We start from the raw sequence: 13,915 nt of genomic DNA, 5'->3' as shown, positions 1-13,915 counted from the left end.
TTTTTCTACTTTATTTAGTTATTACAAAAATGGTAATCTTCCTCTGCAAGCAGTTTTACACTCGCGGAAGGTATTCCTACAGAAAGCTTGTGTTTTAGGAGGGACTTTCTGCCTTCCTGTTCATTTCCTCCAAAGCCAATGGGAAAAAAAAAATCCCTTTAAGACCTCTCTGAAGTTTTTTCTGCTTATTTTCTACCTGTTCATCCCGTAATCTCTGTTCCCCTGCACAGCCCTGCTCAGCCCACCCCCAAACTCAACCCTCCTATCGTTCAGACGCACTTGCTGCTGCCCTCGTTGGGCAGACCCATCCGCCCACACCCACCTATTGTCTCTTCCCTTATCATCAAGGTGCCAGCTTTTTGGGTTGGGGACCACGCTGTGCATTCACATGCTGCCTGGCACAAGGAGCACCTCACCCAGGCCTAAATCTTGTAGATGTAATAGGTGTAAGCATGCTTTGACAACCGGAGCGCTGCCTGGGCACGCTGAAAACCTCCACGTGAGAGCACCAATGCCCCCCCCTGCCGCGCGTGTTCTGCCCGTGCCTGGCTTTACGCCCACACCAGTGCAACGGGGTGGCAGAGAAGAACCTGCACCGGCCCACACAGACGTTATCTGAGCTCAGCACATGCAGGAACACAACTGATAACCCTCCTGTGTCTCACGTTAAGAGAGATCCTGATGCCAGTATTTTGGCTTCCCTATACCAAGCTGACACCAGGTCTGTGACACCTGAAAACTCAAGAGAAATGGATAGTTCCATAAATAATCTGTGCTTGTAACTTCCTTAGATCACGTCTAAATTTACACGACTAAACCATTAGTCTTCCCCCCTTAATTCTCTGAATCAAAAATCACAAACATATTTTTGAAGGTTCCGTGCATTGGCCAAAAATATGAATACCATAGTTTTCATTTTCCAGAAAAATAACTCACTAACCCACTGTCCACCACTATAAAGGACAAACCTTGAAAACATGAGCCATAAATGCACTAAAATCAAAAGATGAATCGAAAGAGGCTTATCTATTTCTGTTTCTGTAAACGACATGCTTTTCAAGCCAGAGCTCGTGAATTTCTGAAGTCCTGCTGTGGTGCTTGCACACTGCTTGCTGACAGGCGAAGTGCTCTCTTTCTCACACATCAGAATCCGTCCAGCAATGCAGGCAGTGCAGTTCAGCGCAGATTTGTGCTCTTACAGACTTCCTGTGCAGCTTTCAAGGGAGGACTTCTGCACAGCTTCTCAACAAACCTCTGAAATTCCCAGCTTCCCACTTCTCGTTCACTCTGTCACTACCCTTTTTTCTTTAGTTCTGTGTGGCCATCTCAGCCATGAATGGAGCTGCTGTGCTTTAGGCACACACCACAGAAGCACGAATGCCCCACGTAGCGTAACCGTTCCAGGATGGGGACTGTGTGGCACACTGCACCCTGACTGGAGGCCCACGCCCTGCCATGCAGTGCAGGGAACCCAGCTTCTGAAGGGACATGAGATTCTCTCTACTGCTCTCTTTTTACAGACACCCCTGCAAGTGGCGTTCTAAGCGATGCTTCACACAGTCTACATGTGTTTCTTTCAGAAATCGTAATGAACCAGCACCTCCTGGTGCAAAACAATGCGGTCACACTTGTATCACTCCTGCAAAAGTAGGAGAGAACCACATACAAATTGAAGAGAGAAGTTTGGGATTTTCAGTTTTACGGAAAAGGAATCAAGGCACAATGTGATTTCTCCCTGCGTGTATCAGAAGTTGGTATCAGAGTTCCAAAACAAAACTCTTCAATGATTCTCAGCTTACCACCTAAAACTCTATAAAGATCTTTCTCCTGAGGACACAAATAACAGACAAAAAATGGTGACTGTCACAATGTACGAAAAAAAAATCATTTCATACAGTTTCTACTAAAATTTGATGAAATGAATTTGCATGCAGAATTAAGTAACACATGAACATTACATAAAATGTCATGGACAAAGTTCTTTTATATTGTATATAATAAAGATGTACTTAGGCAGCGCACAATGCCATTGCAGAGCTGAACCATAACTGAGCGTTATTTCTATAATTATATTTATTTGGGTATATCCAAGTGTAATTATATTACATTTAGCTAACTACATTTATATTCTCTCTCAAATGAAAATATGACTTATCACACAGTCTGTCTCTGGGAGAAAAGTTCAATCTGCAAAACTGAGTAAATCGGTTTCATCTTGATGGTAATCACACCACTTGGTTCAAAGGGTTGACCCAAAGGTTTGCAGCCTTTTTTGTATATGTACTTAATTGTATTTGAATTACAGTTATTTTCCTAATAACTAGTAGAGTAGATGCAAATTGCCAGTATATACGTCAGCAGTTTACTATCAAATGAAAAACAAAAAAAGGCAGGCAGGCAGCAGGTCATTCTACAGTCACTCTTCTGAGAAACTTGGTTTTAGGCCAAGGTCCCAAAGCAGATACTTAACCTCTGCCCTGCATGAAATTCTCCTGGCTTCAAAGAAGCCATTCAGATTTGCATGTTTTACAGAAACTGGGGTATAATGATAAAAGCATGCCAAACTGACCACAGATAAAGGATCTTCCTGGTGAAGTTAGTTCCATTGTGGGTTCTGGTTCAAAACCTCCTGCAGAGCATGGAGATTGGAGCACATTAGCCCCCACAGATTGTTGGATGTTCTTATTTCTCTTTATGTAACAAAGACTAATTTAAATCAGATAGACCTGATAAAAGAAGTATGCTTTAAAACCAGGAGTGACAGGACATATGGGAACTAGTTATGAACTAGAATCTGTCTCCATGAAGCAGAGGGAGCTTCTCCAACATCAGAATTAAGCTCTTCACTTTGTTCTCACTGTTGATTTTTGGTTTTGTTTGGCTATTTTGGTAGGAGCTTACAGCTAGAAAGAGATAGCTGTGCTAAATGTCATCACTGTGATAGGAAAACAGAACTACACCACTTCAAATGAGCTTGGAGAGAGACTTGAATAAACAGGAAGCATAATCTTTCTCCTATGTACATATGTGTATATGAGGAAGATATAGGTACATGGCTAGCACAGTCTGCTTGCCTGCTCTGTTAACACTTCCGTATCTGACAGGCCATGTTTAGAAAGTCAGTGGAACATTTTTTATCTGCTTCACCATTCATCCTGAGATACTTGGTCTGAAACAACAAATTCTCCAAATGCCAGCAGTTTCCTAGTATTAGCTCTACTCTATAGGCTAAAATTTGGGAATTGGACTTGCTCATTTGAAAAACCAAATACAATCCCCTAGACTATCCAGATGAACTTTAGATGTATCAACAGCTCCTTCTCCTCCTGCTGGGGCGCACTACAAACTGACGCATACATCCCCTTTTAGAGACGCTGACGGGTAGCTTAGCCAGAAAGAAAGGTGGCTGACATAACCAGACCTCAGGTAAGATGGACATGACAAAACTCCAAACCAAAACACTAACAGCCACGAAACCTTCCTTTCTGATGAATAGAAACAGTTGTGTACTATGCAGGTCCAATCAGAAATCTAGTTGGTGTGGGCAGCAGGATTTTAGAAATATTATATTGATTAAAGTGTGAGACAGCAGCAAAAGCAGAACAGAAACAAGAATAAAAGTGGTAAGGAACCTCCATTAAAAACATAATCCCAAGAAAAACCTAGAATGGGCAGTACCATACAGTGGGACTAGGCACATCTTCCCAGCACTCAGATCTGCCACCCCCTAAATCAGGCTGCCAGGGCCTCGTCCACCCTGGTCTTGAACAATTACTTCCAGGGTTAAGAACCACAAGAGTAACTTGAATGGTTACTGCAGTAGCTTGCAATAGCAATTAACTTGCAGTAGCAAAAGCAGAGTAAAATTAGATATCCCTGCTAACAAAGCTTGAGTTTTTATGACCCTGATTATTGGATTGCTTGCAATTTTATCACTGTGACTCTCGGTTTGCAGAGACACAAAGACCTCGTATGCAAATAACTCAAATAACCTTACAGGCCCTTTCCACTACTATGGCACCGTGCGTACGGTACACAACCTGCCACCCAGTCATCTGTGAAATCCAAGTCTGCTGCTTAAATGCAGCCATGTTCCAAGGTTAATGCTAATTCACTTCACCTTCTCCTCAGAAATATTTCTCAAATACGTCTCAACAATCTTGCACAGAGCCTGCATACAGTTTGCACAACTACAACATTCCTGTACTACCCAAAATTCCATACACGCTCTGTTCCCAGCCTAACAGGATTTTATGTTTGGGAATACATGCATTTTTTCTCTCTCTTCCAGGCCAACTCAGAGATTTTTCACTTTGTAGTAAGTTCTCCAAATTTAGCACATTTCTGCTTACAAAACAAAATGAAACAAAACAGACTTTCCCTGTTCAACAAAATAGCTGCTATAAACACAGACACAAATTCCTATTTAAATCTTTTAAATGAGTTATTATATTCCCTGAATGGAAATTCATAGAAGGTATTTGTATTTATGATTAGAAAGATATAACTTTCTTTTCCAAAAAGGTTGCCATACATGGTTTACCCTACTTAAATGCTAATTTTCACGTGCTCTTTAAAAATTTTTCCTTTAACATAAGTCAAATCTTTTAATAAACTTTTCTTTTAAAAGTTTCATCAATGTTTGCCTGTTTCTGTGAGGCAATTTTTCAGTGCATTCATCAGTACTGATTGAATCAAATTCCACCTGAAATTTCTGATCCGCTTTCCTCTACTCCTTGTCTACACAAGCTTTCCAAAGTGATTGTTCCAGACAGCAGTAGAAACACTTCCAGAAAAAGTTGTGTTCCTTTCCAAAAAGGTTGTGATCATGCATTCAGTCTTCAGTGTTATTACTTTTAAAAAGTTAAAATCTCTGAGTCAACAAAACCTGAAATTCTAAAATTCAGTTATAACTCTGCTAACTCTACTCACATTAGCATGGTTAAATATTTATACAGCACTTTGCTTACTGCAGTATAATATTTGATGGGGTAAGAGTAGTGAGAACCCATGCACAAAATGATCCACAATGACTGCGCTTTCTGTATCTCGCAGTAATGAAATTCTGACTCAGTTCTGACCAGAATCTCTAATGCTAGAATATAAATAATAACTATAATCATTTTATTCTTTTACAAATACTTCAAGACACTGTGATCAAATCAAACATTTAGAGCAGCAAAGTTGTCAAAATGCCTATAATGTCAGAAACCAAACTAGCAAAACACTGTATTATCTAATCCAATTATTGTATATCTGTTGCATTAACAAGGTTTGGATAAGAAAAACAGCAGTGAAGTTTGGGCTGTGCAAAAAGCAGATATCTGGAAAATGTGACCTTGGCAAACATGCCGTGCTTCTTAAACTTCTCACATAGGAGGTGATTTGAAAATTTCTTACACCAGTGCACTACTAGTGCACTACCTATTGTAAACAGCAACACAGTATAAAGGAAACGCCACAGCTACATGTATAATCCATTGGCTAAACCTAAGAAGAGTAAGTGACCGTTCTGCGTATCTCTAACGAAGAGCTTAATATAGACTAATTAAAATAAGCAATCACAGCACAACTCTTAACACTGATCTGTCTTAATCTATTTTTAACATTTGTCAAGCATCTGACAGTGTCGCATGAGCAATTCGTGACCAATAACCATCTATCATGCTAGTAAGTGACCAGATTTTTTGGAAAAACGGAGGAAATTTTAAACTCAGGAGTACTAGGCCATGTAATAAACCTTTGGAAAGAATCAAATGTATATTTCAGGACACCTAGTGTCATTTACACATTCCTTACAGAATAAAGTTCGCTTTTGTGCGGCTTTTGCGATTTTGTTTGTCTTGCTCAAACTCAGTGGATATTACCAGACTGTAATTTCAGAAATATTTAGCAGAATCTAAATATCTAGAATCTATCAAGAGTTGCTTTACAATAAGCAAATAACAAATGATACTGTTACATAAACAGTATAAATCACTATATTCATGTCATACACTAAGAATAAAGTAACTGGCTCTTCTTCATTTATTTATCTTTAATGATCACTTTTCTATTTTCTACAATATTTCTTTTCCTATTTGAACATAGGAGAAATAAGTAGCCGAGTCATTTTAGAACTGTAAACAATTTGACCTCTCAAACCATAAACATGTGCACTTACCCTTCTGTGCTCACTCTTTAAGTTCTAGTTGTGGACCAGGCCTGCGGTTTGACTCTGCATTACAAGAGAGAAGACATTTAGTTTATGCATTTTGCTTCAAAGCTGAGAAGCTCTTCAGTGTTGTTTTGCTAGTGTGACCTTAGTATAGTGAGTCTGATCACAGCAGTTTGTCTTCCAAGAGAGACTATTTCATTACACGCAGCAGATGGCTCTTCCTAGGAAAACCTCAGCCAGAGAGGGCGAGAGTGAGAGAGCTGGCAGTGATGAGAGGGTAGATCCTACTTCCATAGAAGTCCACGGGCATTTCCTCGTGGCCTTAAGAGAGAGGAAGTGTTGGCCTTAGGTTTTCATAATAAGGCACTGGGCTCACTTTTAAAGCACATGCTTTAGTGTGCTTAACTGCTTTGCTAGGCACGGTTGGAATTTCTGACATGCTTGAAGTTAAAAATGCAAAAAAAATCTGCGCAACTCTCCTTAACAAGTAGACTGAGGAAGCCAAAGGTGAACAGTGAACTTTTAACAATCACTACACACAAAAAATCACCTAACAATTTGCATTTCTCAAAGGCAATGATAATCAAACACACATCTAAATGAATCCTGAAAAAGTATTCCTCTGCCTGCTATCCAAGAAGCCAATTCTCACACAAGGAACTTGTCTGAATTACACAAAATGCCCTCAGCTCAAGGAGCTCAGAAAAGGCTGAAAAGCCGGTTTAGTGCCATGTTTTTTTCTTGACTGTTTTGCAGAAAGTGCAGCTAAAATGCCCCTTATCAGATACTAAGGTGCTAAATACTTCAGATTCCCAGTGTTCCCGAGACCTAGGCCCCAGGCTAAAAAAAACAAGTGTGTTTAGCAACAAACAGAGCAGCAGGGATATCTATGATTCATACAATAGCTTAATAGCCAAAATAATCCCCAAAGAACTGAGAGACCAGGATCTGAAGCCATTTTCAACGTGATCTCATTTGACTGTTTGACACCATGGGGTGTCCCAACAAGCATGTCCACAGCCCAAGGCGGGTGAAAGACACCAGCCTGGTATCATACATAACTGTGGGTACGCGAATGTCATCAGGAAGCCAAATGCACTGTCTTACCTGTACCCATGCTGCCATGCAGATTGGTTTCGCACATAACTTGGGAGGAATACATTCTTGATTAACAGTGCGTGAAGAAGCCACTCCATGCAAATTCAGGTCTAAATAAATGGCTTGTTTTTCAGAGGTGCTGGACCCCACAGAAGCCAAGGGGAGATGCTGTGCTGTTAGCAGCTCTGCAGGCAGGTGTGTGTCTCTGTGCAGCTCTGACTAGTGCCGGGCACGAGACAACCAGCTACATGCACAGCTGATGGATTTGGTCTCCACATTGCGCTACTGCAGCCACCGGCCTCCAGTTTGCGCACAGGGACATCGGGGCAGGCTTGCAGCTACGCAGGGAAACACTGCAGAGTATGGGCGGTCACACCTGAGTGCTCGGTCACTGATTAAAAATGGTAGTAGGAGTAATTTCTAAGACACTTTCAGCCCACTTTGAGCAACCTGTAGCTCCGGGAAGATGCGAATTCACCTCACACCGTGCCCACGCTCGCCTCACGGCGCTGGAGCAGGGACTCGGGGGCCTCCCCTCAGCGGCAGCTCCTGCCCCCGCCGGGACCCCGGCTCCCGGGGACGGAGCGTGAGGCGGGGAGCGCTGCGGCCGGGCCAAACGCCTGCTGCCTCCTGCCTGCTGCCAGCTCCCCGCTTTGGCTCACCCCACCGCCCTGCCCGGCCGCGCTCCCTCCACAGGGGAGCTGCTCCCCGGCCGACCCCGGCTGCACGCGGTGTTTTTTGGCCGCGGCATCGCTCTGCCTCACGACGGGGCGCCAACGCCCCACCGCTCCCCTCGGGCCGCCGGCAGCGAACCGCGCCCGGGGCAGGCGGCCCCCTGCGGGGGACCGGGGCGGTGCCGGGCGGTACCGGGACGGGGCCGGGCGGTACCGGGACGCCGGCGGCGGGGGCCGGGCCGTGCGGCTGCGCTGGGCGCGTCCTTCCGGGCGGGAGCACCGCCCCGGCGGAGGCAGCAGCGGGGCGATGTCGGAGCCGCCGCGCAGCCCGCCGGGCTCCCTTCCCCTCAGCCGCCTGGCCGAGCCGGTGCTGCGGCGGCTCAGCGAGCTGCTGGACCGGGCGGCGCCCGGCAAGGGCTGGCGGGACCTGGCGCAGCGAGCGGGGAGCCGCGGCAGGGTCCGCCTGAGGTGAGGGCGCTGCCCGCTGCGGGGAGCCGGGCGGGGGCGCGGGGCAGGGGCCGCTGGCGAGGGGGCGAGGCGGGCGGGGCTCGCCCTGCTGCCCGGCGCCTGGGCGAGCCTCCCGGGGCAGGGCGGCGGCGGGCGGCGGGCCCCGAGCCCCGGCAGCAGCCAGCACCGAGCGCCTCCCGCCCCGCGCCCCCGCCGCAGGTGCGCGGCCGCTGCTGCCTGCGGGGCGGCTCCGCTGTCTGGGGGCGTTGAGCGGCGCTTCCTGCCCGGGTCACGCTCGGCGCGGCGCTTCCTGCTCGTGTGGCTCTCGTGCGGAGGGTAGAGCCTGGAGGGGGAAATAACAGAAAGGCGGCCCGAGCGCAGCGCTGGAGGTGCGCTGCGAAGACGTTTCCTTTCCCTGGGGCGGTCATTTGTTGCTACGGGGAAACACCCCGAGACCAGCAGCGCGACGCCCTCGAGAGGCCTGGTGCTGCGTTTCTGTGCCCGTGTTACCCAGCGAAATGCAACGAGGCTCTTGATAAGGGAGAGTGGGAAAGTGTCCTGCCCCCAGGTTCGTGTGGCACTGGGATTTAATGAAGGAAACGTTGATGAAGCTTTTTAGCGGTAATGCATAAACTTGCGTTCCCTTTCCATAAGTACTCATTCCCTTATCATCTGTGTTGTTTCAGTCTGCTGAGAACAAAAGCACGTGAAGTCATAAAACTGAAGTTTAAAAGCGGGAAAGTTTATAGCTGGCCATAAATTTATTGGAGCTGTCAGCTGTAGCTGTAGCCGTGTGTGCAGCAGCGAAGCTGCCGCGGTTGCCTGTTTTAACAGCTACTCTGCAGATCTAAGTCTTCCTGGGCTTTCAAGTTAGAGTCTGACTCAGTTTTTACCGCTTCTGAATTAGGCACATGAAAACGAAAGGTGCTGTACTTGTTTTTCTGCTGAGACTTAGAAAATAAAAAAATTGGAAGATTTCTCAATGTGTTTGGTCAGAATTGTTAGGTACAAACATCTCTTGTTTTACAGCATACAACTTACTAATTTCTGTCTGTGGAAGTGCTGCTATATAACCTCTGGACTCCTGAAACCTGAAGGAAATACTCCGAAAAAGCCCAGATCAGCTACGATTTTCCCATCTCATTTGTTTGTTTTGGTCTCAAACTGATTTTTCGTAATCTAGGTCCTTTTTGAGAAAGAGTATTAAGAAGGTCTAAGCCATGTCTTATTATTTTGTAGCCCTCTCGATTTAGAACAATGTTCCCTCAAAGTCCTGGAGCCAGAAGGAAGTCCAAGCTGGAGTCTCCTGAAGCTGCTGGGTGATAGGGGTTGCACTGTGGTGGAACTGGTGGAGTTCCTGCAGGCCCTGGAGCATACAGAGGCTCTCCAGTGCCTCAGCTATTCAGGTCAGTTCTGGTTCGTGCTTTCAGTGAAACTAGGCATTTTCCACTGGAAACACTGAAGTATTTGTTTTCTATAATAAATAAAAACATTTTTTTGTTGTTGTTGAATTCTAGTAACTGGTATCATTTATATGATTCTGAGATTAAAAGTAGGCTAAGTAGGTAAGCAGGCTTAATGCAGTCTTGTAAGCTTGGACTTTGCTGCATCGATGTGACAGGTGCTGTCATTTGCTCTGCTAACTTGTATTAAACTGGGGCTTTGGGAGATGCTTATAGAACTACAGTGGTTGAGTTAGAAAGGCAAGTAGCATTGCCAGCCATCTGTTTAGGCTACAGGTTTTGAGAACTTCAGTTCATAGCTTACCCTGATTGAAAGGGAATTGTTCAATTAGCACCAGTTCTGTTGTGTATTGGATCCATTCCAACTAGCAAATTGGGCAGAGCGGCTAACCTAGCAGCGAACTAGATTATTTTCTGTTAATGCATTCAGTTTGCTGCTTCTCAAAAATTGCAGAAGTGTGGACAATGCAAGGGCATGCATGGGTAAGACCATGTAGACCAAGTGCTTCTTGTAGAGTACAAGTATAGTCCTTCAGGATGTGGTAAAATTCGGTCTACTAGGAAGTTACAAAAGCCCCTCATGAAAGTGGGGATTGGGAATGAAACTAGCAAGCTCTTTGCCATACTGATAGTTGTTCTTCTTTTCTTTGGACAGCATGAGAACTGAAGCAATGGACTTAGAACTACTATTAAGACAACAGTGGAATTTTTCAGGTTAACTAGTAGTAGCAATGCTTTGCAGCCATTTCATCTAGTTAAGGCGGCTGATTTTTACTCTGCTAGGAGCACCATGGTTCGTTGAATGAGCAAAGAAGTGTTGGTGTATCTTTGTAATCATTCAGAAAATTAAGCCAGATGTTTTGTTTTTTAACACATTAAATTCTGTAATGTTTGCAGGAAGTAGCTATATAATGCTGAGTGAATGACAGGAAAATAACTGAAACTGAAGAAATTATGAATCAGTTTTCTTAGAACTTGTTTGTAACAACTCTAAGGAGTACAAGATATTGATCTTTCAGATGACTTGCTTTTCTCAGCTACTTTCTTAAGAGATGTTAGTGATGCAAATCAGGAGAGATTAAAAAAATAGAAATGGAAGTCTTTGGAAAGTGCAAAGCCCTTTAAATTGATATTGTAAACATCCTACTTGTCTTGTTTAATATGAGGTGATTGTGATAATATTGTTTAATATTAGGTGATTGTGAACGACTTAATATGCTTCCTTTAACTCAGAAAAACAGCAGAGGAAGTATTAAATGAAAAACTGAAGTATCCATCTCTGGAGCTAAGCTCTAGAGGGAAAATGTTTTATGGAAAGATAGACAAGGAGCTTTCAAGTCCTGTAGCTAGTTTGGAGTAGACCCCTGTGCACTCAACTATTTTAGAATAAGATTCTGTATGGAGGAAGCTAACATAGCCTGCTTCCCTGCTAGACAAAGACCCTGTGATTTCCATATGACACAGAATCTCTGTTTCGGTCTAACCACATGTGTTTCTGCTCAAGTTTCAGCCTGTTGATCAAATCATTACAGTTTCTTTCCTCAAGCATTCTCTGTTAGGAAAAAGTCCCCATGTGTGACTAAGCTATTGAATGCAAGTGGGGAGTTGGGAGGGGAAGCAGACAAAAAGAAAACTCCTGATAGAGTGTAGTAAGAAGGCTTGGAGCAAATTATAATCTTGAGCCTTGTACTGGGATGTTTGCAATCTCTTTGCAGCTATTTTTGCTTGCAGCTTCTGTTTAGTTTACATTACTCTCTAAAATTATTCCCCCCCCCAGTCTGGGATGCTGCTTCTGTACCAAACTGCGCTTTCAGCTTCTGCAAAGTGTGTTCCTTTTAAATAGTAATAAGGAACCTACTTTCTTCCAATACAAGGAAATAGACTGACTCTAATAAAAATGAAATATTAAATATGAATACCTATTTTGTATCTGATTGTTAATTTCAGAGAATAATGAAAAGGTAATGAAGTGCCTCTGTGCCGTTTGCTGTTTCTGTACTTGGCCAGAGGTGCGTATATTCTTTGTCAGCACCTTGAGGTTAAACTTTCTGTTCTGCAAATAACTTTTTTTTCCCCCCTTTTCTTCCCATGACCTTGGTTGTAACAGTGGATCTGCTTTGGGGGTTGTACTGTAATTAGATCTCTGGAATGGTCTAGGTTAAGAAAACAACTGGATCGTATCAGACTGGTGTCAGAATTTCACTCACACTATTTCCTGGCAGTTAAAATCTGAAGTGGAAAATTTTACCTTGCAGCCTAGTAAAAAGAAAGCCCCAGCCCTGTGCTCTACAGGAGCAAAAGCCATTAAAGAAACTAACGTTGGCTATTAAGTTGCATGAGCAATACCTGAAAAACTCAGTATGTTGTAGTTAAACAAGGTTTTACTATTTTGAACGCTCCCTCAGGCTGTGCCTTGTCTCATATCTGAAGTTTAACAACTCAAAGAAATCATTTGGTGTGAGCAAACTCCATAAGGTGTATTGTGGGAATACTCCTCCCAGAAGGAAACCGCGATGCCATTGGAAGTACTGTTTGCTGTAGTGAGTAGAGAGCAAGAGGTGATGGAAGTTTCTAGAAATTAAAACATCAGTCATCTCCTGTAAATCTTTAATAAAATTCCATAGAGTGCTGATTGATTTGAGTGTGGATTTTGTGAAATGGAAGACAATTTTGAATGTCTTAGAATTAACTAAATGAAACTGTTTCATTTCACACAGTAAAAATAGATTACTTTCAAGTATAATTAATGACAGAAACTTTCTTTGCTTGGAAGATAATTTAAGCACAAATTTAAATGGTTGAGTTGTATTTCTTAATCACTTTTCTATGTCTAAATTCTTTTTTAAAGGTATAAAGATTGTTATACAGCCAGACTCTCAAGCAGTGCTCTCTGGCCAGATTGTCAAGCTGTGTTGCTGGGCAACAGGACACCCATTTGTACATTACCAGTGGTTCAAACAGGAAAAAGAGGTAATAGGGGGAAAAAAATATATATATAAATACACACACATGTATGTATATAAAATTGGTGAAAAGAATAGGTAATGACTACATAAACTAGCTTATGGTATTCCTGGTGTTAGATGGGAATTTCTCTCCAAAATTTTTTGAAGGCTGTTACCCTTAATTATAAGGGGAGATGCTTGCTTCACCTACTAATAAAAATAAAAGTTGAATAAATGCTATAACGACCCGACCAAGAAATTTCACACCTTGAGGAGAAACTGCTGCAGTGGAATAAATGTCAGTCACCGTTGGCTTTAGACAGATGGAAACTGGTTCCAAAGACTGAGCAATTGAAGGCCTGAACACAAGTGTGTCACAGACTTGGGTAAAATACCAGAGTGTATGTGAGCCAGTATCTCTGGAGTGTGAACGGAAGCAGTAATGCCCATATTTCTTGTCCTGATTATCTTCCTAGAAAATAAATAATATCAGGAAGGGTTATTTAACCAGCTTAAAAGCTCAGAATCCTCTTAAATAGGCGCACATGAATAATGCCTAGAAGAAAGTCCCTCTCTAAGCTACCAAGCGTGTAGAGCAAGATTTTCTCATTCAAAATTTTTAAGCAAGTACGGAAGTTGAGGCTGCTGTTAATAAATATTCTAATACTGAGGAGTTGATGAATAAATATTCTAATGTTTGATCCTAGTTTAGCTTAAATCAAACTAAATCAAAGTATTTCTTGGTTCGTGTGTGATTCAGGTTCCCTATGGTAATTCTCCAGAGCTGGTTTTGAATCCAGTGAAAGTAAACGATGCTGGCTTCTACATCTGTCGAGTGAACAGTGAATCTTCATTTGCGTTCAGTCAGTGGGCACGACTGGAAGTTTGCGATCTCCAGGGTGCATCTCACAGTGAGTGGCAGAAGCTTTTTATAGCGGGACATCTCCGTGTGGATTGTACCTTGAAGCTGAAGTCTTTTTTTTTGCGTTCGAGTGAGCATTTATTGGACAAATATGGTCTTCTGAAAGTCTGCCTTCCTGCTTGTTAGAGAAACTCAGGTCCCCGTCACTGTCTTGCGCAGACATGAGAGAAGGATGATTAAAAGGGTGATACTCAATTATTGTGCTCTTG

General features: G+C 43.3%; 2 protein-coding genes across 4 annotated transcripts in view; one reads left to right on the top strand and one right to left on the bottom strand.

The window, feature by feature from the left end:
• Positions 1–7,602, bottom strand: part of LOC309890183 (alpha-protein kinase 2-like) — a 70,044-nt gene extending 62,442 nt beyond the window's left edge. Inside the window, exons 1-2 of one of the 3 annotated variants that reach the window (XM_082783827.1) lie at positions 7,265–7,602; positions 6,164–6,217 (exon numbers count right to left, since the gene is read on the bottom strand). The gene's annotated coding sequence lies outside the window, so the exon portion shown is untranslated. Of the gene's footprint in view, positions 1–6,163; positions 6,439–7,264 lie in introns of those variants that run through there. The other 2 variants (XM_082783826.1, XM_082783825.1) reach the window with 2 other exon arrangements.
• Positions 7,603–8,192: 590 nt separating this feature from the next.
• The window catches only part of LOC309889615 (mucosa-associated lymphoid tissue lymphoma translocation protein 1-like), a 28,453-nt gene continuing 22,730 nt past the window's right edge, over positions 8,193–13,915 (top strand). The window contains exons 1-4 of the mRNA XM_082782498.1: positions 8,193–8,397; positions 9,616–9,782; positions 12,688–12,809; positions 13,545–13,695. Coding sequence (XP_082638624.1) covers positions 8,237–8,397; positions 9,616–9,782; positions 12,688–12,809; positions 13,545–13,695 — 601 coding nt within the window. The 5' untranslated portion in view covers positions 8,193–8,236. The remainder of the gene's footprint in view (positions 8,398–9,615; positions 9,783–12,687; positions 12,810–13,544; positions 13,696–13,915) is intronic.

The sequence above is a fragment of the Aythya marila genome (genome assembly GCF_965140915.1).
Source record: "Aythya marila genome assembly, chromosome: Z".
Classification (NCBI taxonomy): Eukaryota; Metazoa; Chordata; class Aves; order Anseriformes; family Anatidae; genus Aythya; species Aythya marila.
The sequence above is the reverse complement of the archived record's forward strand: the minus strand, read 5'-3'. Positions and strand labels throughout refer to the sequence as shown.